We start from the raw sequence: 21614 nt of genomic DNA on the forward strand, positions 1-21614 counted from the left end.
ATTTTGACTATCGCGGTCCCAGCTGAGCCCTATCATTTTGGCTAGGCCGTCTTGGGCCTCCACCGTCCCGGCTGAAGGCGAGTTGCTTGTCAATAACGCTATTTTCGGATTTTAGTTTTTAACTCTTTACTTTACTCTTATTTTACCCTTGTGGGTCCAGGAGCTAAAAGCTTGACTTGGATGCAGGGTCTTAGTGTCAAGCAGCGCAGCTAAAGCTACTATCCACTGGTCTAGTATTGCCTAGAACGTTCGTCACCGTAAACTTGTTCCAATCTATTGATATATTTTCATGCGATGAAGAAGCGAGATATGAACGGCCATTGGTTAAAGAATCAGCTGTTTAGAATATTGATCTTAGCTATTCCAACATTACGCGAACACTGATTTGGTATCGTGATGAGCTGTTCTCGGTGTCCCATCGTAGTAATCTTGCGGGGATCTTGGAGCTGATACTGATCAAATATCGCTACCATGACTTCCTAGCACTCAATACTTATACTGCACATACAAGTAATACAAGCGAAATTGGTCATGGATGTTGGCCCAGCAATTCCCATCTAGACCCCAAAGCTCCCATCTGGACCCCAAAAACTCCCTGGTCTCGAATCGCGGAACCCGACAGCTGGGCACTGGACTAGCAGGGAATACAAGCCCGGCTTCTAATCAATCAACTTTACACCTTTTTCTATTCAATTTTGTCTTTTATTTTTTCTTCCTCTAATTGCACGAAGCTAGTCAGGGGTTCCGATGCCCATCTGAAGCCTCTCGCCCTGCGCCACCTTGGAGTAGTTGGAATCTGCCCTGATCTAACAGCGGTTGGCTTAGACCGGCAAATGGCCCCGTTCCTGGCGCCAAGAGATGCCTCGATCGCGCTATTGCTTGGCACTATTGCCTCGAGCTATTGCCTCTTAGTGTAAATATAGCATCGCCAGCACCTAGTCACGCTGGCCCTCTGTGGCCGTAGATCGCTGCGTGGCCAATTAGTAGTACTTTTCTACAAGCAAACTACTGGACAGCTGCGCCTGATATCCACTTAGCTTGATGCTACTCCATGACAGCTTGCGTCTAGAACGCGCCGACCGCTACGGCTGAGTGTTTGGAAGGTCTATCGCCCCGCGAGCAATTTTACCCATTGCCCGTGGTGCTGAAGGGATCAGCAAATGCTGCAAGCGAAGCTGGATCGCCACCCAAGACAGCGGATAGAGCTGTATAAATCGACATGCGTCTGTCTCTCGTCTCTCTCGAATGTTTGTAGCAGTGCATCCAGCTTCTCTTTCTTCTCAACCTCAAGGCACTGCTCAGTCCTTTCTCGTTCACCATGAAGACTGCACTTCAAGTTCTGGCAGTTTTGCCATTCTTGGCGACTTCAGTCGTTGCCACCAACCCGGTAACGACTTGTCGTACGGAGCTTGGCACCAAATCGACAAACCATGTGTCTACTGTCACCAAGACATCTACCAGCAGCCATCAGCCCACCACTACCCTCACTATTCGCCCGACGGTGACAAGCTATGTTGGCCTGTGGTACACTGTTACCGGATTCGCCACCAAGACCAAGACTGTCACGGATAGCACTGTGACCGATACCTTTTCCACCACGTCCACCGTGTTTGCTGTTGAGACGGACACAATCACGGCTACCGTGACTACCACTACCACAAACACTGACACTACCTCGTCAACCTCGACCACCGTGGTGCCAACTACTGCGGGCTTCCGAAACATTCAGGACACGGTCAACTCCGATACTCTGAACCGTCGTGCTCTCGACCACCCTCACCCTCCCCGGGCCCAGGTGAAGAAGCCCCAGGGTCTTAAGGCCTCAGTGTACCCTACCAAGGTGGATTGTAAGTTATCGCATTCACTTCTCACCAAGCAACAGGGGCGTTAGCTAACTCGCTTACAGGCACCAAGATTCTGCCCAACACCAAGACCAAGACTGTGCAGTCAACCGTCCACCCAGTCACAGAAACCATCTTCTACTGGAGAGAGACTACCAAGACCAACACTCTTACTTCTACCAAGACTGTTGTTCCCGCTGATGTCTCATCTACCATTACTTCCACTTACACATCCAGTGTGACAACTTTCACCACAACCTTTGAGACTAGCACTGTCACAGCCTCCACTACCACTACCGCCATTATTCCTGGCCCTACCGTCTATGACGCGTGTAGCGCACTGAACACCTTTGGCCCCAACTTCAGCAACAGTGGAAGAAACTACTATGCTGTCAACGTCGCCAACAACGGACCGGGCGTCGGTTCCGACTTCAGCACTGTCGCTGATGGCGCCACCACCGCAACCGACTGCTGCAATGCTTGCCAGCAATTCGGAACTTGCGAGACATTCATTTTCCGCCCGAGAAACCGAAACTGCTTCTTGCTGTACCACCCTGGCGAGACCTGCTCATCCCAGTTCAACCACCCTAACTTCATCCTCTCCATCTCCGGCAGCGACACTGGCGAAGGATATGTCGTTGGTAACGGTAACTGCGGCTACACTTATAGCGGCAACAGTGATGGCACCGTTTTCCCCGCCTACTAGTAAGGGAAATGTGATATGCCATCAATAGCGTGGAACAACAACAGGAGCTGTACTACTTCAACATCGATGTTAAAAAAATATCCGAGAAACTGTAAATAAAATAGATTAACATCATATCTCTTTTAAATATTCAGAATGTTAGTAATATTATAATTCATCATATCAATTGGATATTTGCCATCCCTGTGAGCCCGTGCAATTCTTTGGCTGGCACCCTGAGATCGAAATCGTTCAGCTTTTTACATGTACAATATGAGACTGAAAAGGTCGGCCTTGGCCATATAGCGATAGATGCGTATAGCATGACAACCGAATATCAAGGGGCAGACCTTCGAGATAATCCAAGTTATTTCGTGTCTTTTGCTTATTATTACGACATATTCAAGATTTCATTAAATGGGTATTCTTCGCTCTCAATAATCCGGGCTATTGGTATACAAACCACATTAAAATACTCATATGTTATTCGAACTCAGATTTTCTCACAATAGGGAATGTGTAACAGACCAATGCAAACTCTGCATCTAGAAGCTTGCTGGCCCTGGAGTACGTCTTCTCCAAACTTTTCGGGCTAGTACCTAGGTATCTACTTAGTGGGCTTGCATTCGTTTCTACAGTAACCTAAAGTTATTTCTCTCGATTGTGACCAACCGCCCCTGACTCGCCAGAAGTATCGTCTGATCCATATCTGCTGTCACAACTTATTCAAATGGTTGAGTGTATTACGTAGTGCGTCCCTCTGCACTCTCGTTGTCTTCTCCGAACGTTGCGCTGGGTATACCAAAACAACCAAGGAAGCAGAGTGCCATGAAAGGAATTTCCATTGCAAACACTGCCTGAAAACCTTTGAACTTGGCATAGGATATGTCTTGGTCCCAAGTTGTGGTTCCGGATCTCCACGTTCCCATCGTTACTTGCGAGAGCACTGAAGCTGGGATATTGTCGGGTAGAGCTGCTTGTGTAACGGCACTCTGTAAAGCAGATGCGATTGTCATGCCAATGACAGAACCGAGCATTCGGAAGAGGTTCCGCGTTGACGTCGCAACCGCACGATCTTTGGATGGACAATGTGCTTGCAGAGCCACGAGACCTAAACGCAGTGAGTGATCACGATATCATCGTCGTATACATGCAGGCATGTGTTAAGTAGACTGTACCTGGCTGGAAAACACATCCAATCCCCCACCCTTCAACTAACAAGGCGCCCAAATAAGTCCCAACGCTAGTATTCTGGTCGAACACCATCTTGAGGCAGACGCCTAGGAGCCACAGAAAGATGCCTGGATGGTATATATAGTCATACCTTCTGCCCGTCAGCCGCGTAAACGCACCCATTACCAGGAATTTGATGGATGATTAAACTTGCCTTCCGAGAATGGTCATAGCTGGGCCTGACAAAATGCCTGAAATGCTTGAGAACAAAAGTATAGGGAGCATCAACGCAGAAGCCTGTAGGGGGCTGAATCCTCCAACATCTTGAAAATATGCAGGCATAAAGTACATATCTACTTGCCATACTACGTTGTAAAAAGCGCTTTGGATGAGTAGAATTGCGCTAGCTCTGCTAGTAAAAAGCCGAAGAGGGATGAGAGGGATGCGTGCATATTTTTTCTCAATGATTGTGAAAGCAGCCACTGCAGCGCCGCCAATGATCATCAAAGAGATTACCGCGGGACTACTCCATGGCCAGGATGTTCCGCCTAAGTTCAGAGGGATCTATGAAAACAAAGATATCTCTATCAGCAGGAAGATCTCAATTTGAATCGGAGCTATGCATACCAGCATGCAAATAGTTGCTACTAGAGAAGCTGCAAGGCCCATCCAGTCGATTTGTCTTGCCTTCGCTTTCCAGCTTCCACTGATGCTTGTCAACGGTAAGAAAGCCATACAAGCTACAGTAGAAACGCAAGCCAGGATTGGCGGAATGTAGAAGATCCATCTCCAGCTCGATATCCCTCCTATTCTTGTCTTTTGTATCAGAGAGGCCGCAAGGAATGGCCCTATAGCTGATCCAGCGCCGATGGAGGCATTAAGCATTCCTTGGTACTTGCCTCTGTCTTTAAGGCTCACAAGATCACTAACAATGATTGATATGATAGAACTGATGCCTCCACCGCCAATTCCACTTATCGCTCGACATGCATAGAGCCAAGCGGGAGAGTGGGAGTTTGCGCATAAAATATCGCCAATGACGAGAAATCCAACGGAGAGCATCAAGACAGGCTTTCGACCGAAAATATCGGACAAGCGACCGTATAGAGGCTGAAAGGCGGCCTGGCCCATTAAATAGGCCGTTCCAGTCCAAGTAATGCTGCTGCCAGCGCCAAGATCGCGAGCGATTACAGGGAGAGCTAAAGCGACTGAATTGATGTCAAGCGAAGAGGTGAAGTAGATGGCTGAAAGACACAGATACGCGGCGATGAGGCGACGAAATGGTAGCCGAGATGACTGATCGTGTATGTCATCGCTAGATCTATCAGCCGAGTTTGCTACTCTAGACCGAACAGTACGCAGACGCTGAGATTGGGACGTCGCCGTGGTGACTGCTTCACGCTCGTTCGGAAGAGACGAGATATTGTTAGTCATCTGACCCTCGGTCAAGTCATCAGTGGTATCTGCATGATTCTGAGGCGACCGACTGGTCGTCAACTCCAGAAGAATGGTGGCAGACATGATAACGGCAAACTAATAAGGTCTTTAGGCAAAAGTGTTAAAGTAAAAGTAATTATCAAAGTAAGACCCCGGAAAGTTACATTTAAAGCACCAAAGGTGAAGCCGAACATCGGTCACCACCACGTCACCAAATAATGACAGACATGCGGTTTCGGTGATAGTTGCTTAGCTTAACAGAACTGGCTACCAGTTGGTTCCACTTTTAGCAATTAAGAATTAAAATGGTGAATGACAGTAAACCGAAAAGAAATGTTATTTACGTATGTATTCTGATAATGTAGAATGCGAAATAATAGTCACGTTGCTACGTTGAGTAATTGGCTGGCTATCAACGGTACTCTAGAGAATGGCTGTTCAGAATGTAGCCAACCAGTCCCTAACTATATATTACATATTAAAGAAGTAGTACGCTGGATAATTAAGTTGCAGGTTATCGAGATACCAGTCATTTGCGAGGCCCTTCCGAGGCTTGCAACTAATAGACCTCATTCTGCCTCATCTGTATCCGTGTACGGTATTGCTAATCTTCTTCCCTTATACCGTTATATGTATACTGATATCATATCATTTCATAAATAAAAGTTTATTCCTCTGAGAAAGTCATTGCGCGAGGTTCCCGATGCTGTAGAAGATACTGAGAAGAGCTAGGGTTGCTGCTGCCTTCGATGGTGGAGACGGTTGAAGTAGGCAGTCAACAGGAACACCCAAAATTGTATTGCGCTGCATCTCAGATATTTAGCAGCTGGATGTTTCTCTTGAACTCAAAGACATTGTGGAAGTTTCAGAAATGAGAGAATACCGAGGACGTGGGCTTGTAACGAAGGCGCCGCCATTAGGAGAGAAAGAAGGTGATGGCTGGCGCATTTGGTCACTTAGCGGAGTGTAAAACAGTGCCGGGATAGCGTCTCATATAGCTTGCCCACACGCTAATGCCACTAAGGTCACGTAATGCCGTGCTGTGACCCGCATCTTGTCGTTATTCGAGGCTTCCTCTAGATCAACCAGCAAGGGATAGAAACATGAGATCTACCTGCTTTAGCAGCAAGAACTGATCATCCGAGTTACGCCATTGTAGTAACAGAGATATTGTAGTCGATGTAAATGCTCTACTTTTTAACTCATTTGACTTCCGCTTGAGATCTAACTACACAACGAGGAGCTGGAAAGCAGATATAGTTGCTCAGACAGGGTTACCTTGGTTTATCAGCAGGCGGGACCGACACCGGCGCCACTGTCAGGTTGCCGCCTAATTATGGCAAGGGCTCCATTTAGTCAATCCCGATGTTTGAAAGCCTTCGCTATGAATTGTGCAACAGCAAAGATAATGTGATCTAAAACTACGGTGTGGTGCTTGTTTTTTTTCCCTCAAAGGAAAACCTCAAAAGAAAGCCTCCAGCTAATTGCTGCTGCGGAAAGGCAACTACTTGCGGATTGAGCGTACTTGGCAACTGTGTTACAACTGCTGATACGCCTGAGTAGCCAATCAACCTAAGATCGGTGGATTGCATGCGTGTTACGAGACCTAGGCATGTAAATAATAACATCGATCAATATGACAGATGAAAAAAAGGCGCTATTTGCAGCATGTTGGCAAAAGTCAACGACATGGCAGATAGGGACGATGGAATGACCTTGCAAAGGGAAAAATAGCCATCTCCAAGCTCCCGGAGACAGGAACCGATATGCTTCAAATTCTGTAAGGGGAGTGAGTGGCGATCGTATGCTTGGAAGCAATGCTGCTGGCGACTAGGCTATAAACGAACCAATGCGTGGTGATGTGCGCAACAGCGACGCGTAATTTGCCGCACCATTTCTGTCGAGTAGCGACATGATGTTTGCATCACCAATATCGCTGGTAAGACCTTCATCGACTCCTTCGGGCACGAGACTGATGTGATTCAAAATGGCGGAGGACATGTCCGGAACCGCTGGGAGATCGACATGAGGATACTCACACCGAATGCCTTTCTCTCTGCATCGCCGACAGGCCGGCGCCGCACAATTGCACCGTATCTTCGACCTTTTGCATGGCGCTTCATTGCGGTAAGAAAAGAACAAGATTTAGCCAGCGACCAGGCGAGCTACTATTGGAGTTGAGACGGGCAATGAGACAAGTAACAACACTACCTAGGTGGGTTAGGTGGGTAACTACAGCTAAGCCAGAGACCCATTCTATACCTTTCGCCTTTACTTCATAAGCTGAAAAGAGCTCAATTGCAATTGAGCAAGCAAAGATTATATCCACAAGTTGAACAGGGAATTTGTGTTAAATTGCTATGGGCCTCCCCTAAGCAGTAAAGCTGACCACCCTATGAGCGGCATGGTGCATGAAAGGCCGGTAGTGTTGTCCAAGTACAGCAATTGTCATTCCTGCTGCTGGTGTCTCTACTCGAATGCCTTTTCTAATTTCTAGACGAAGCATAAAGACAACAAATAAAGCATTTGCAGAGTCTGTGTACTAAGTAAGATTTACTGTTTATATTTACCCTCTTTCTCTGCATGTTTTCTTTCGTGACGGTATCATAAATATACTGACGTCTCCCACTTTTTTTCTACCTCTGAACCTCTAAGAAGTAGCTCTCTGGTGTCCCCTTGGAATCTTCTCTATCAAGAAATTTGTCCTTTAAAATGTTGTACAATTGTATAATGGTTTTCTATATTAACATGTGTAACTGTGAGAAGAATACATGGGCTTCAACAAGCATATCATAGATATCTGTACGCATGCAGCATTGTGGCTGCAGAGCGCCCAGCCACGCCGTGCAAAACAGTGAGAGCATAGCGCAGAGTGGAGCTCCCGCGCTACTACTCACCATTAAGCTCCATTGTACATTCCTATTTACGGCTACATACTGCGATAGATACAAGTATGCCTGCCTGCTGCCGGTGGCATCCAATAGCAGCATGTTCTGCTGGTGCTGTGCAGCCTGTTAGGCTTTCACGGCTTGCCCGACCAACAACAAGCACGGTTAGCCCGTGGGAGGCCTACAACTCGTACGCAAGTACATATCAAGGTCCAGCTGCATTTCGTTTTATGGTCTGGTTGCTTTCGCGACTATCAGTACAACTGGTTAGATTTTCGGTTGATGACAGTATTTCCTTGGAAAATACGTACGTCTCTTTGCTCACGACCAAGACTAATTACTAACGAAAAGTCTAGATATTCGAGCTGTTATACAATTTCTCTCTATTCCATAACGACGTACGCCGACGTACATCCAAACGCATTTTATCAGGAGGATATGATTACACGTACGACATGAACATAGAAGAAGCATCAAAATTGTCGCCCAAAGACATACAATATGTGGTGGAGAACATATTTTTGCCTCCAAAGCTCCCACAGAATGGTGATGATGCCTCTATTGTGTCTCACGAGGCTTCCATGCTAGCTATCGTCGCCGATGCGCTTCAGGAATTCAGCACTACCATCCAGCAAAGCGATAGGATTGCAATTGATGGGGCGGCAAAGGCCGTCCAGCGTTTTCGTAAGATCGTTGATGGAAGCGGATTCTTGAATGAAGACATGCTACGCGAGGGATTCGGTGACCTTGAGAAGAATGGTACGTTACCTGATCTATGCAAACTAGAGCGACGTTGTGTAGTAAGAACTAGCTTTGCTGACCGAATGGAAGGGGGTTTCTTGCTGCTTCATGTGAGGGCACAGAATGCCGGCATAGTCATAACTTGCGACAAAGATACCGCTGTGTTTGAACCTTTCGAACTGTCGCCAGAGAACGAAAGGGTAATGGCCATCTCGGGACGCCTCAAACGCTCTTTTCCAGCTTCTTCAACAGCTTTAAGCCTCGAGGTATTCAACCAAGAGCAATGCCAAGCGGGTCTTGCAAACACAATTGCGACAATGAGTCATCAAGAAGTGTCTGAGATGAAGCCAAAGATAACCAAGGCTGGTAACCAACATATTGAGGAAAGAGACACCACCACTCCAGCAATTGTAACTGATTTCTTGGTAGCTGGTCTAAGCGCTATTGGCCGGCCGTCTCAAGGATCTAGAATTTGGAAGAATACTCGGGAAGAAGTTCTCTGGTCTGGCGCCTATTCGCCGTGGCGTAGGTCTCCAGTCTGGCTACTTGTTCGCGTGGCAATCCAGCTGTACCTCTCACGCTTAGCTTCAAACAAAGGGCTATACAAGGAGTTTATGGTATTCTTGATGGCCTATATCTTGCAGTGTTGTGAGGGCCATGACCTCCCCAGCGATATATTCCACTGCATGATGGCCAAGATATCCAAGCGCCTGATCAAAATTGACCAGAATCAAGCCTATCCATGGATTGGGACAGTTGAGAGAGTTTTGCGCAATTGTCAAAGTCGAAATGAAGAGAGATGGAATGTTATTATGCGAAAAAATGAAACTCCTGTGGATATTCATCCATTGTCGGCCAACGAGACCTCACAAGGGAGGTTTGTAACATGCCAAACGCTTGACGAATTTCTTGAGCAAATTTACAGCCGACAAGTAATAGAGGCTGACAAAGATTTTACGCCACCATGGATCTTGTCAAAGAATGATAAAGACTACTTACCATCTCTTGAGGCTGTTAGCCCCAACGATCACAGCACAATTCCTTTCTATCTATCCGCGTTTGAAACCTGGATCGAAAGTTCTCTGTATACTTGGTTGGACTCTCATATTTTGCGTCAAGATACATGCGAGATGCTTTACAATTCTACTAAAGCCTATCATCATCTTGCGCTGAGCCAATACCATGAGGATCCGGAAAGTCTTTCCATCATGTTGCTAGTCATTATGGAGCTATGGGTTGCTTGCGACAAAGCCGCTACCCAGCATCATCCACTCATATTGAACTACAGGTCGGAAATGCCTCATGAACTACTGCAGTCTCTCATCTTGCCACTTAGAGGGCAGATGGAACGACTAAAAACAGTGGAAGATTATCTGGAAGAACGCCGCGCTCGAGCCTATTTCTCATACCCCTCCATCTTCCACTCGTTTGGGCACATGCATTCTTTTTCGGTCCAATATTTTCAGAGTTCTCCAGCCCATAAGACTTTGCTTCAGGACATTGAGCAAGAAGCGGAATCGGTGCGACAGAGAAAAAAGGACGAGTTTTCGAGGCTTAAAAATGAATACGAAAACTGGATGAATCTCTATAACGGCACTAGCCATGACTTTGAGGATGTAGTGGACTGGAAGACGGGGGTTTCAAATTCTGAGCACAGCTCTTCCTGCACGAAATGCATTTACTTGAATAGGGCTGAAAAACTGCACATTGACATTTATGAATGGCCCCTTCCCGAGAAGAAGCTCGACGCGCAATCAACGGTTTTTGAGTTGAGGGTGCCAAAATGCTTCAATGACTGGCGTAATATGTCATCATTCTGTCGAGTTGATGTCTTGGGGTCACTCTATGGTAGTGGCAGTCAGCCTGCTGATTGGACCTTGGGCAGTTACCTGACGTCTTATTACGATAACATCGCCCGTACGATAATTCTCGCGTCCACCACGAAACCAAATGCACATACTCACAGGAAAACCAAGCTGGTTAAAACTGCAGTGTTGCAAGATGTGTTGGTGGCGAATGGCATGAGATACGAGTATTACGATACTGAGCAACGTTGCTACATATCCGGGGTTCACTGTACAGACGAAGTTCCCAAAATGTGCACCTACACTCTTTCACAGCAGTGCGCCAGCCTCCAAGACTTCATTTTCCGGCCTCACAATGAACCAAACGGATTGACGCCAAACCATGTCATTTCGCGACAATCAATGTGCCCAGATCATCTTTCCCTTGAGGAATTCAAGGCCATGGCCAGTATTCCGGTTGGATACCGCGTTGGATGGAAGAACATCCTAGTGAGCCTCCATACACCAGCACTGGATTTCAGAAAGCTTGATACAGTATTGATTCTGCTGCAAACCAGCCGACAAGCTGGGCCTCCGTTACCGGAATCTGCCCTCAGAGGGAGCCACCAGGATCTGGACGATGAAAATTTCGCTGCCACGCTCCTGAAAGGTCTTCGGCTAGCAGTGGCCAGAATCAGCGAAAATTGGGAATCCTTCCAAGCACTGTATGCTTTCATCTCGCTCGCAACAAGACTGCTGTCTTGGGCACCATGTCTGGCTATATCGCGCGATTGTGTATCCTTCATTGGAGATTGTCGGAAAGTGGCCCTTGTGTGGCTCCGCAGCCTGCAGGACCGAGTGAAAGAAGCCCAAGATGAAACACAACGGATAGAGCTTATTGAAAGAGTGTTCCAAGTAGCTCTGGTGTGTATGAGCTCCTTTCATGTTGACGATGCGCATCTACGGCAGATTGTGAAAACTCCGGAAGAGGCTTGTATAATGATCGAGTCATCGATTGCTATTCAGTCAACCATGCAATTCGCGATGAAGCCGGAAGATGCGTTTTACCGTAGCGCAACTAATCGCTGGCATCAGTGCATGCACCAGGCTCATCAATTGTACATTGAAGAGATACGATGTGGCCGTAGCTCGTGGCTAGACGAAGCCATTGCAAATACTTGGTCAACATATCCTGGCGGTAGAGAATGGACAACTCTTTCTACCGCAGCCGATCACTGGCTTGTGACACGAACGGTGGCTGCAAACAGACTTGGGTCTTTGAACGTATATTTCAACCTCTTAACGGCTGAGCTGCTTGTCAACGGATTGCCATTGTCGCGACTGCCAGCGGAATACGAGAGGCATCAAAGTTACGAAACATATTTCGGAAGATCGATGGTGGAAGTAATGCCGACAGAGATGCCTGGTATGCAATTTTCCTCAAAAGGGGCTTACCACGACTGCAAAATATATCTTGGTCTTAGTGGTCCTGAAAATCAAGACCTTCTCTTGGTGGCGGTTAGGGCAGGAGATATGGAACAAGAGGAAACGTTTGACCTCATTCCACCAAGAGTCTTCGATCAAATATTACCAAGACACTTCATCGACGATTATTCTCATTGGTACCGTCGGAGAACGGGCGAGATCGAGTTTCGACCAAAGTCCTCGCCTTGGGATTTACCGTCAGAGTATTGGAGAATGAGGAAGCTGGAGCTATCCTTGAACTCAGGGTGGGTTATGGAGAAAAGTGGCCAGTTTCTCCTTGGCCTCACTGACGTGGCGGTGCAACGCCTTCATAAGCTGTTGGCTCCGCTTGAAAACTCAGACTACATCCACGTCATTGCCAACTCAGACTCCAACCGGGTTGACATTGAATTACCGAGGTTTCAGCTAGAGTTTTGGTATAATCAAGGATCAGATAAGATCTACAGTCGCCAATTTCGCGATATGCATATAGATTCTTGTCAAAACATTGATGCATTGATTGGGCTTGAGAGCAAATTAGTCTTGACAGATGGTCTGCAAAGGCGAAAGCTTCTCCTACCAAGCGGCAAAGCGAAGTGGCACGACTCTGAGGGTCATATCCGCGTCTTCATTCCTTATGGAATTTCCGAAAAAGTCCATTTCTACGATGTTGACACGCTCTTAGGGCGGATTGTGGACAATGGGAGCTTGCAGAGCAAGCTGATAATCTGCTATCTCCATGCTCTCACTTCATATTGCCTTCCTGACCCTCTGACTAGAATGACTGGCACGGAAACAGCTCTCACGATCCTTAATTCAGGAGCGGTTAGATCATTCCAGTGCTTATCAGAGGAAAACCTTGAACGTCTTGACTGCATAGCAAAACTATCTCCTATCAGACACTACTATCCAGATTACCTGAGAGTAATGGAAAGCACTTCATGGGATCCTTGTCTGAGTAGCCTGTCCCAGCACATTGGGTTCCATAGGTCTGTCCAGTCAATCCTATGCCAGTCCGCATCTTTTAAATTTTTCTACCCTGGCACTTATATTGGACCACCGGTTCTTGACAGGGTGGACCCGTTACTCGAAGAACGTCAAGTAATCCGATCTTCCTGTTTTCACCTTTTTGGATTCGGCGCTGAAGACTACACCTGTTCCAAAGATGTCCCTTATCATGGGCGTGATAGGCTTTCGCTTTCCGACAGATGTAATCGTTCCTTTAAAATAGCCAAATCTCTGTTCACAATGAAGGCCAATCTTTTTGAAGCTATTCCATCCAACTTTGCAGACACTCTTTGGCCCTACCTTTCTAAGAGCGACAGCATGCCAGGCCCAGACACCCCGCTGCCTGACAGTCTTATCTCTTATGATGCGAAATGGCTGGAAGATGCTAGTCCCCTTCTCAGCTCACACTGGTGCCAGCTCTACCACGCTCTGGGAAGAAAACAAAATGAGATGAACACGATTCAGGCTATGTTCTGTCTTGCTGCAATGGGCTATTCCGAGTCCTGTAATTTACAGGTTATACAAATCCTTGTCGCATGCGCAATCATGTCGCCTGTTGGAGGTATAACTGTACCTGATTCTCAATCCTATCAATTGTCTGACGGTCACAAGGCTGCCTCAGACTGGTTGCAGACTGTTGCTAGGTGCAATGCCAAGCCATTCTCAGACTCCCCTGATTCTCACATGAGCCCTTACAACAGGGAATCCACGTCAAGCTTAAGAAATAGGCGCTACCAAAATTTCCATCAAAATTTGGACGCGGCTGTAATGGACTTTTCATCTTCTTTGCAAAGCCAATGGATTTGCCAAAACCCGCAAAATCCATCTAGTTACACTATTCTGACGTATATTTATTACGAGCGAGCCATGGAAACCGTGCGAAAGAGGTGGATCAGCTGGCTCTCCAATAGCCGCCTGTATGATCACTTTGTTGAGATAGTGGATGTCCTTCGACGTTATTCTATTGCAGCGATTGACTGGGATCCACCTATTGAAACACCATTAATCCCCATGCAATCAGCCAAACGGAGATTTTTTAAGGATTGCCATCTTTTCGAAATCTTCGATCCTGTGCTACCGCAACCGGTCATCCAGGGTACTAATCTAGAGCTTTTGAGTTATACTGCCGATCGCCCCAAAAACTATTCCAATGGGGCGGCTCTTGTAGAGCGACTACAACGGGACACTGCGCGACATAATCATCAGTCCAACTATGTATCAGATCTCGAAAAGAGTTTTGAGAAGTTGAGCCTTCAAGATCATCAGTATTTTATTAAAACTTCTGGCGACGATCTTGTTGATGAATTGGACAGGAATTTACAACGTTGCAAAGAGGATGCAGACCGGGTTTACCATGCTTTGGCGACAGCTATGCGACCCAGCACTGGCAATGCGCCAGACACCGAGGCAACGCTGGCAATATCGCTTTTCATGGCACCTAGGGTCTCTCCAGCCTTTTTCCTGCGGCAATTGGCGAGCCCATGGTGGAACGAAATATCTGATCAGTGGAAACAGGCTATCGTCGACTATGGGCTGGCATTGTCCAGACTACAGCGCGCTAAACGCATGAGATACTTGCACGACAACCAGGATGACCTTATGAAAGAGCTACTCAATGTTGGTCATCGCAACTGGCAACCTCTTGATTACCCCAAGTCTCTGCTACTAGAAATCGAAAGCGATATCTTAATCCGGGAGAATCAAGAAAGTGTAGCCGCAAATATGAGGACACCTCCGAATGACAAGAATGTCACGATGCAGCTAAATATGGGCGAAGGGAAATCATCCATCATTGTGCCTGCTATAGCAGCCCACTTGGCAAACGGATCTCGACTTGTACGGGTTATTGTTACAAAGCCACAGGCGAAGGAACTCCACCGCATTCTTGTCACCAAATTAGGCGGATGGTTGGGCAAACGGGTGTACTATATGCCCTTTTCTCGGTCTTTAAGACTGACGGCAAACGACACCATATCGTTGGACAGTATTTATAGAGATTGCATGAAGTCAGGTGGTGTCCTTCTCGCACAGCCAGAACACATACTTTCTCAAAAGCTCATGGGCATCGAATGCCTTATTTCTGGACGGGAAGAAGTTGGACGCGTTTTGTTGGATACACAACGATTTCTGGACAGCAACACTAGAGATATCGTCGACGAAAGTGACGAGAATTTCAGTGTAAAATTTGAACTAATTTACACGATGGGAGCTCAAGGGCCAATTGAGCTCAGCCCTGACCGCTGGATTCTCATTCAAAAAGTGCTAAGTCTCGTGGCGCGAATAGTGCCACAGATACAGAAGAGCTTCCCAGATTCTATCGAAGTCAATTACCATGCTGAAGGATGCTTCCCCAAAACGCGTATACTTCGACAGGACGCCCTAGACAGTCTGTTGAACCAACTGTCTCACGAAATATGCAACGTCGGGCTTCCTAGTTTTCCGGTTGTTCACCAGCAGAAAAGCACACGAGATGCTGTGCTCAAGTACATCTCAACTGCCCTTCTCTCCTCTGAACAGATAACCTCAGTGCAACAATGTTCTTGTTTTTATACTGAGTTGACCAAAGGGCCGTTGCTTCTCCTCAGAGGCCTTATAGCAGAGGGTATATTAGGATTCGTTTTCGAGCAGAAGCGATGGAGAGTCAACTATGGGCTTGCTCCGATCCGGCAGCCAGCTACGAGACTCGCTGTTCCCTACCGAGCAAAGGACAGCCCAACTCCACGATCCGAATTTAGTCATGTAGATGTTGTTATTATACTCACATGTTTGAGCTACTACTATGGAGGATTATCTAACGATGACCTCTTTTTGTGTTTCGAACATCTAATGAAGTTGGACCAAGCTGAAAACGAATATTCGGAGTGGGTCCAGTTTGCTCCAAGTCTTCCCGAGTCATTCCATCGCCTCGTCGGAGTGAACATCAAAGACCGTTACCAAGTCACCCATCATCTTTTCCCTCATCTCCGGTACTCAAAAAACGTAATTGATTACTTCCTAGCGCATATCATCTTTCCTAAAGAGATGAAGGAATTTCCAGAAAAGCTTTCCGCTTCCGGCTGGGACATTGGACAGCGAAAGATTCACCCTACAACAGGATTCAGCGGCACCAATGATTCACGTAATCTTTTGCCTCTTGAGATTCAACAGTTGGATCTTGACGATCAGCTACACACCAATGCCTTGGTCCTTGAAAGGTTGTTACAGCCTGAGAATAGCGTTGTACTTATGCTAAGATCAAAGGAAGAAGCACCGTCGGGCAACGCATTCTTAAAATTTGCTCGGTCTCTAGATCCCCCCGGTTCATGTCATTCTTGATGTTGGAGCACAGATAATTGAACTCACCAATATCCAGGTCGCCCAAGAATGGCTAAAGATTGTCCCTGCCGAAAAAGAGAAGGAAGCTGTGGTATTTTTCGACGATGCAGATGAATTATGCACTATAGATCGCAAGGGATACGTGGAAAAGCTGCAAACATCTCCTTATTCTTGTCGACTGGATCTTTGTCTCGTTTACCTTGACGAAGCTCACACTAGAGGAACAGACCTCAAGCTTCCGACTGGCTACAGAGCTGCGGTTACTCTGGGTCCTAATCTGACCAAAGATAGATTAGTACAAGGTAAGTGGTTTTAATTGTGATGCAAAGTTCTACTGCTGATTGAATACAGCATGTATGAGAATGCGGAAACTTGGCCAAGGCCAATCCGTCGTATTTTGTGTACCAGAGGAGATCCAGACAAAGATTTGCTCGGCAACTGGCCTCTCAGGTAGCAACAAGATTAGCGTTATGAATGTCTTGCATTGGGCAATTTTAGAGACGTACGCCGACACGAGGCGAAATATGCCGCTGTGGGCCATGCAAGGACAGAGATTTGAGCGTCAAAAGGCTATATGGGGCGAAGTGAACGATCAAAAGTCACGCCAGTTATCCTTGGACGAAGCAAAAATGCTTCTCGAAGTTGAGGCGCAGTCGATGGAAGAGAGATACAGCCCTCGTTTGATGGCGCATACGAGCCCCAATATACCTTCTTCATCGGAAAACCGCGCTATGTTGGAAATACAAGCGCGATGCAAGCAATTCGATTGCTTGGGAAGTCAGCAATCAACTCTTCTTGAAGAACAAGAGCGAGAATTGTCACCAGAGATGGAGCAAGAACGACAGGTACAAAGGCCACATCCCGCTGATCCGAAAAAACATTCGCTGCATCCCGATGTTGTTGGATTTATTGAATCTGGCAAAATACCCTCTTCATCTCCAGCATTTATACCTGCTTTTCAGACTCTATGGAACACTAGTGCAGCAAACAGTTTCGACGTCAAAGAGTTTCCAGAAAGCATTGTTACGACACTGGATTACAAGGACACTGTTGCTCTGAGTGGGGACGCCCCATTGCTGGATTCTTATCAGCGGCCAGTGCAATGGATATTAAGTACCACTGGAAATCACAATACGGTTCAGCGCTTGGTGATCATCAGTCCCCATGAAGCTCAGGAGCTGATGCCATCTATCAAGACTTCAAATCATGTAACACTTCACCTATACGCCCCCCCGACCAAACCTAGCCTTTTCGCCACTGGATTCACTGACACTCTACCCAACACCGCTTCTCGGGAGAGATTGGCAGCTGCCGTCTTCTATGAGACTACTGTTAAATATCTTCTCCGGCCAATTATATTTCGCTTCCTATGCCGACTATAAAGAGACATGCAAAATGTTGAGTATAGCATGGCAAGCAACAGAGAACGGAGCAATCGTGCAAGCGGATGGATTTATCCCTTCTAGGGCTCGTGATTTGGACGGAATATTCACAAAGAGTCCTGTTAAGTTCCTAAAAGTTCTTCTGACAAAGATTCGTCGAGACTGCGAGGGGATAGACAAAACGCACTGGGGGAGAATTTTTTTCGGGCGAGACATTGCGCATGGAAGACTTTGGCACAGAAACAGCTGGTTGAAGGATCAGGGAAGTGGAACAAACGTGGGGGTTGAGGTTTCCTTCTTGTAACTATTCCGTTTCTTGCTAAATGAAATAATAGCTGTAAACTGTAGTTGACTTTATTTAATTTCAAAATTAATTTGAGTTTCATGTCGCAGAAATGTTAAGACTTGGGTCAGTTTTTTATTGGCCTCTGGTTAGTCCTTTTGAATGATAGTAAAGTCAACCACATATGTGCTTGGTAGTATTATATTAAAAGATAGATCAAGAGGCAGTTGCGATGCCTGCCTCTGATGTCCCTCAATTTATTGAGCACATAAGCACACTTTTGCGCAGACCCACAGGCGGCTAGCACGTACATGGACCACATCGCCAAAATCTCATTGCGTCTTCCCCTGCAACTGCCTAATACTACTATCAGCACTTCTGCTGCTTACTTGGCGTTTGGCAAGGATGTTTTAGTTGCCAAGTCATTTTGAGACTTGGTAATAAACTCTATCGGACTTCCAGAAAAGACTCCTGGTTCTGAGCCACCAATGAGCGTTTGAAGCTTGCTCCAGCTCTCCTGTAAACTAGTCATACCTGCGGTTCTCCTAGGGCTATAAAAGCTTATTGTTGATGTTTGCCATTCGCATTCAGTTATTATAATCACGCATAAAGTTCTTGGATTTGTTAGCCAGCCACTGTTTCGATTTGAAATCAGATCACTGGCTGTTTTGTAATAACCTTAGACTGGACTGTTCTCTAATCTTTTTTTCCAAAGTCAGGAAAAGGAGACTGCATGGTAGACAGGGTCATTCCATCTGTTGTTACGTACTAAGTTATTCGGGTAAGTATAGAATCTGTCAGAGAGACATACCATTAGTTTCATTCTCTGTCAGCTTTACACGGAATAGAGGAAATGAAAGGGCTAAGGGGAGAAGACCGCGATGATAAACGCGGCATGCACTGTGTCAGGACAATCTCAACCCTAATCTTTAACGTTAGTCTCACCCTATGCAGAGGAGCCATCTACATGCCAAACAGCAAGGGTTGGATTATCAACGACGGGATGGAAATTAACTAGCCGATACAAAGCTGATTTTGGGTTAGTATGGAACGCAGACTGATCCAGAGTGGTGCTGATGGGCAGCTTTTTTTGAGCTGGCAGACTTGGAATGGTTTTGTTGTCAGGCAATTGCCGGATTTCTTGGAAACAGTGGAAGCTGCCTATAATTAAGATCCAAGCTGTTAGCCCACTCACAAACAAAAACATAATGTATTGAAGTTAAAGATTTGGTAGGTAATGGTCAGCTTTTGACAAGTATAAGAAAACAGCATATTGAAACTGGCTGGAGTGGATGTTACATATGAGCAGCAGATCGACTGGAGTTGGCTTGGAACCTGTAGAAACCTGCGTATATTCCATCATACGAGAGATCTAATCTTATGGCCTTGCTTGCACTAACTGGTATAGCTCTGGACAAAGAGGTATACCAAGTAACCTTGAGGGGTGCTGGGATTGACTCCTAAATAAAACCTGGATTGGGAAAAAGCATGGGTGGCCGATGCAGGAGCACCCTCCTCCACGAGGAGGAAGATAAAATGCTCGAGATCCTGTGTTTTTGCCCCAAAACTCTCATTCATCATTTCTATAATAAAACAGACCAGCTCGCGCCATCGATGATGATTTTCTGGAAATTGGCCGTTCTGGTGACCCTTGCAAGCCTTTCGAGTGTCGTGCAAGCGGATGGATGTAAATGCGTAAGTGAACTACGACGTCGTAGGAGGCTCATACTGCGCTCGGCTGACTAACAAGTGTATAGATCCCAAGCGACGCAACCTGTTGGCCAAATGAAGCAGCACTGATTTCATTCAACGCATCACTTCCAGGGAAGCTTATTCAGAACTTTCCCGTAGCCGCCCCGTGCTACCCAGGGCCTCTGAACAACCCAGCTCAGTGCGCCAATATCCAGGCAAATTGGAACAGCTCGCTCTTTCATGCTCAATTTCCGACTGGCTATGACTACCCTTACAGTTTTAACTGTGATATCCCTGGGGGCAACACCTCTACCTGCTCGCTGGGAGACTCTCCTTACTATGCTGTCAATGTGACGAACGCAAATGACGTTTCTCTTGCACTCAGGTTCGCAGCACAACATAATATGCGCGTTTCTATCAAGCAGACTGGCCACGATTTTCTGGGTCGCTCAACAGGCTATGCCAGTCTAGAGATCTGGACACATAACCTCCGCCAAGGTCTCACTTTCCACGACTCATATCTTTCGACTACCCAGTGTTCCCCGCAGGAACCTGAGGGTATAGAATCTACCGGGGCGGCTCTTTGGGCCGGCAGCGCCATTACAATCGGTGGAGCATACACTTGGACAGAAGTGTATCAATATGCGCACGAACAAAACGTGATCGTCGTGGGCGGTACATGTACAGGAGTAGGTGCCCTTGGTGGCTACTTGCAAGGCGGTGGCCACTCGGCTTCTATGCGCGAATTTGGCATTGCTACGGATCAAGTCCTTGAGTATACAGTTGTGCTCGCAAATGGAGATGTCGTTACGGCGAATGCGTGCTCGAATGCTGATTTGTTCCGGGCGCTCAGGGGGGGAGGTGGTGGCACCTATGGCGTTGTCATTAACGCGACCATCAAGGCGTACCCGGAGATGCCTGTGACTGCCGCAGTTCTGACCATCGTCCCCCAGGATGGAAATGATGATTTAACTACTTTCTTGGATGCCGTTGCAACCTGGTATGAAACTACGCCTATGATCCTAGAGGCAAATCTTGGTGGTTACGCTGGCTGGGCGGCCTGGGATGGTGACACGCTCTTGGCTCCGAAAGTCAGAAGGCTAGAGTCTGCCTTTGGCGGCTTCAACCGCAGCATCGATGATGTCAAGGAAAGCATGGCACCAGTGGTAGCAAAGTTATCACCATTCAATTCCAAGGGCATGAATGTGACGGCGGAGTACATTGCGTTTCCCGATTACTTCACCTATTTTCACGACGTTCATGCGAACGGCATGAACGTTGGGCAGAGTATCATCATGAGCTCTCGATTTCTACGCAATATGCATCTAACAAATAGCACTGCCGTGCGCCAAATGGTCAATGTCACTGCAGGCCTCCCTGGCCAGAACGCGTTCACCGTGGTAGGTGTTAACGGCGGCGGTGCTGTGGCTTTGGATGTTCCCAATACTGCCATTAATCCGGCGTGGCGCGAGTCGTTGGTGAACAATCTTGTGGCTCGTAATTGGCCGGATACAACTCCCTACTTGGAAGTCAAAGCAGCACAGGACGATATAACCTACGTTAAAGGCGCCTCATTGGAATTGTTGGCACCAGACACAGGAACCTATATCAACGAAGCAAACTACAAGGATCCGAATTATCTTGTGAATTTCTACGGCACTACGAGACCAGCACTTGAAGAGATCAAGCAAAAATACGATCCCGATGATTTATTTTATTGCATAACGTGCATAAGATCAAACTATTGGTATCAGGAGGCCGATGGCCGCCTTTGCTATAAAGACAATTAGAGAAATATAACTCTTGTTGTTTCACAAGTTCTATGCACCTCTTCTGAGAACGCATGCTACTTTTATATACAGGCGCTCAGGCACTACTTGCAAATTTTCATCTTATGCTTCAAGACATCAGGAACGGCTTA

General features: G+C 46.8%; 4 protein-coding genes across 6 annotated transcripts; 3 read left to right on the forward strand and 1 right to left on the reverse strand.

The window, feature by feature from the left end:
• The first annotated feature begins 1102 nt into the window (after positions 1 to 1102).
• Positions 1103 to 2711, forward strand: TrAtP1_007166 (uncharacterized protein). Its single transcript, XM_066113408.1, has 2 exons — positions 1103 to 1847; positions 1907 to 2711. The coding sequence occupies exons 1-2, from the start codon at positions 1319 to 1321 to the stop codon at positions 2545 to 2547; spliced, it is 1170 nt and encodes a 389-aa protein (XP_065969494.1). The 5' UTR covers positions 1103 to 1318; the 3' UTR covers positions 2548 to 2711.
• A 248-nt stretch (positions 2712 to 2959) lies between these two features.
• TrAtP1_007167 (uncharacterized protein) lies at positions 2960 to 5249 on the reverse strand. 3 transcript variants are annotated; one of them, XM_066113409.1, is made up of 4 exons: positions 4327 to 5249; positions 3914 to 4263; positions 3705 to 3850; positions 2960 to 3637 (listed from the first exon to the last, which is right to left on the reverse strand). In XM_066113409.1, exons 1-4 carry the CDS (start codon positions 5218 to 5220, stop codon positions 3270 to 3272), a joined length of 1758 nt encoding a protein of 585 aa, XP_065969495.1. In that variant the 5' UTR covers positions 5221 to 5249; the 3' UTR covers positions 2960 to 3269. The 3 variants fall into 3 exon arrangements, with proteins under 3 accessions (XP_065969495.1, XP_065969496.1, XP_065969497.1); XM_066113410.1 differs by having other exon boundaries at positions 2960 to 3850; XM_066113411.1 differs by having other exon boundaries at positions 2960 to 4263.
• A 2971-nt stretch (positions 5250 to 8220) lies between these two features.
• Positions 8221 to 18108, forward strand: TrAtP1_007168 (uncharacterized protein). The gene is made up of 4 exons (XM_066113412.1): positions 8221 to 8331; positions 8381 to 8783; positions 8856 to 16638; positions 16688 to 18108. Exons 2-3 carry the CDS (start codon positions 8480 to 8482, stop codon positions 16334 to 16336), a joined length of 7785 nt encoding a protein of 2594 aa, XP_065969498.1. The 5' UTR covers positions 8221 to 8331; positions 8381 to 8479; the 3' UTR covers positions 16337 to 16638; positions 16688 to 18108.
• A 1507-nt stretch (positions 18109 to 19615) lies between these two features.
• Positions 19616 to 21483, forward strand: TrAtP1_007169 (uncharacterized protein; the record flags this gene model as incomplete). Its single annotated transcript, XM_014082055.2, has 2 exons — positions 19616 to 19696; positions 19759 to 21483. 2 exons carry the CDS (start codon positions 19616 to 19618, stop codon positions 21481 to 21483), a joined length of 1806 nt encoding a protein of 601 aa, XP_013937530.2.
• Positions 21484 to 21614: the final 131 nt, after the last annotated feature.

This window comes from Trichoderma atroviride, chromosome 3, assembly GCF_020647795.1.
Source record: "Trichoderma atroviride chromosome 3, complete sequence".
NCBI lineage: Eukaryota > Fungi > Ascomycota > Sordariomycetes > Hypocreales > Hypocreaceae > Trichoderma > Trichoderma atroviride.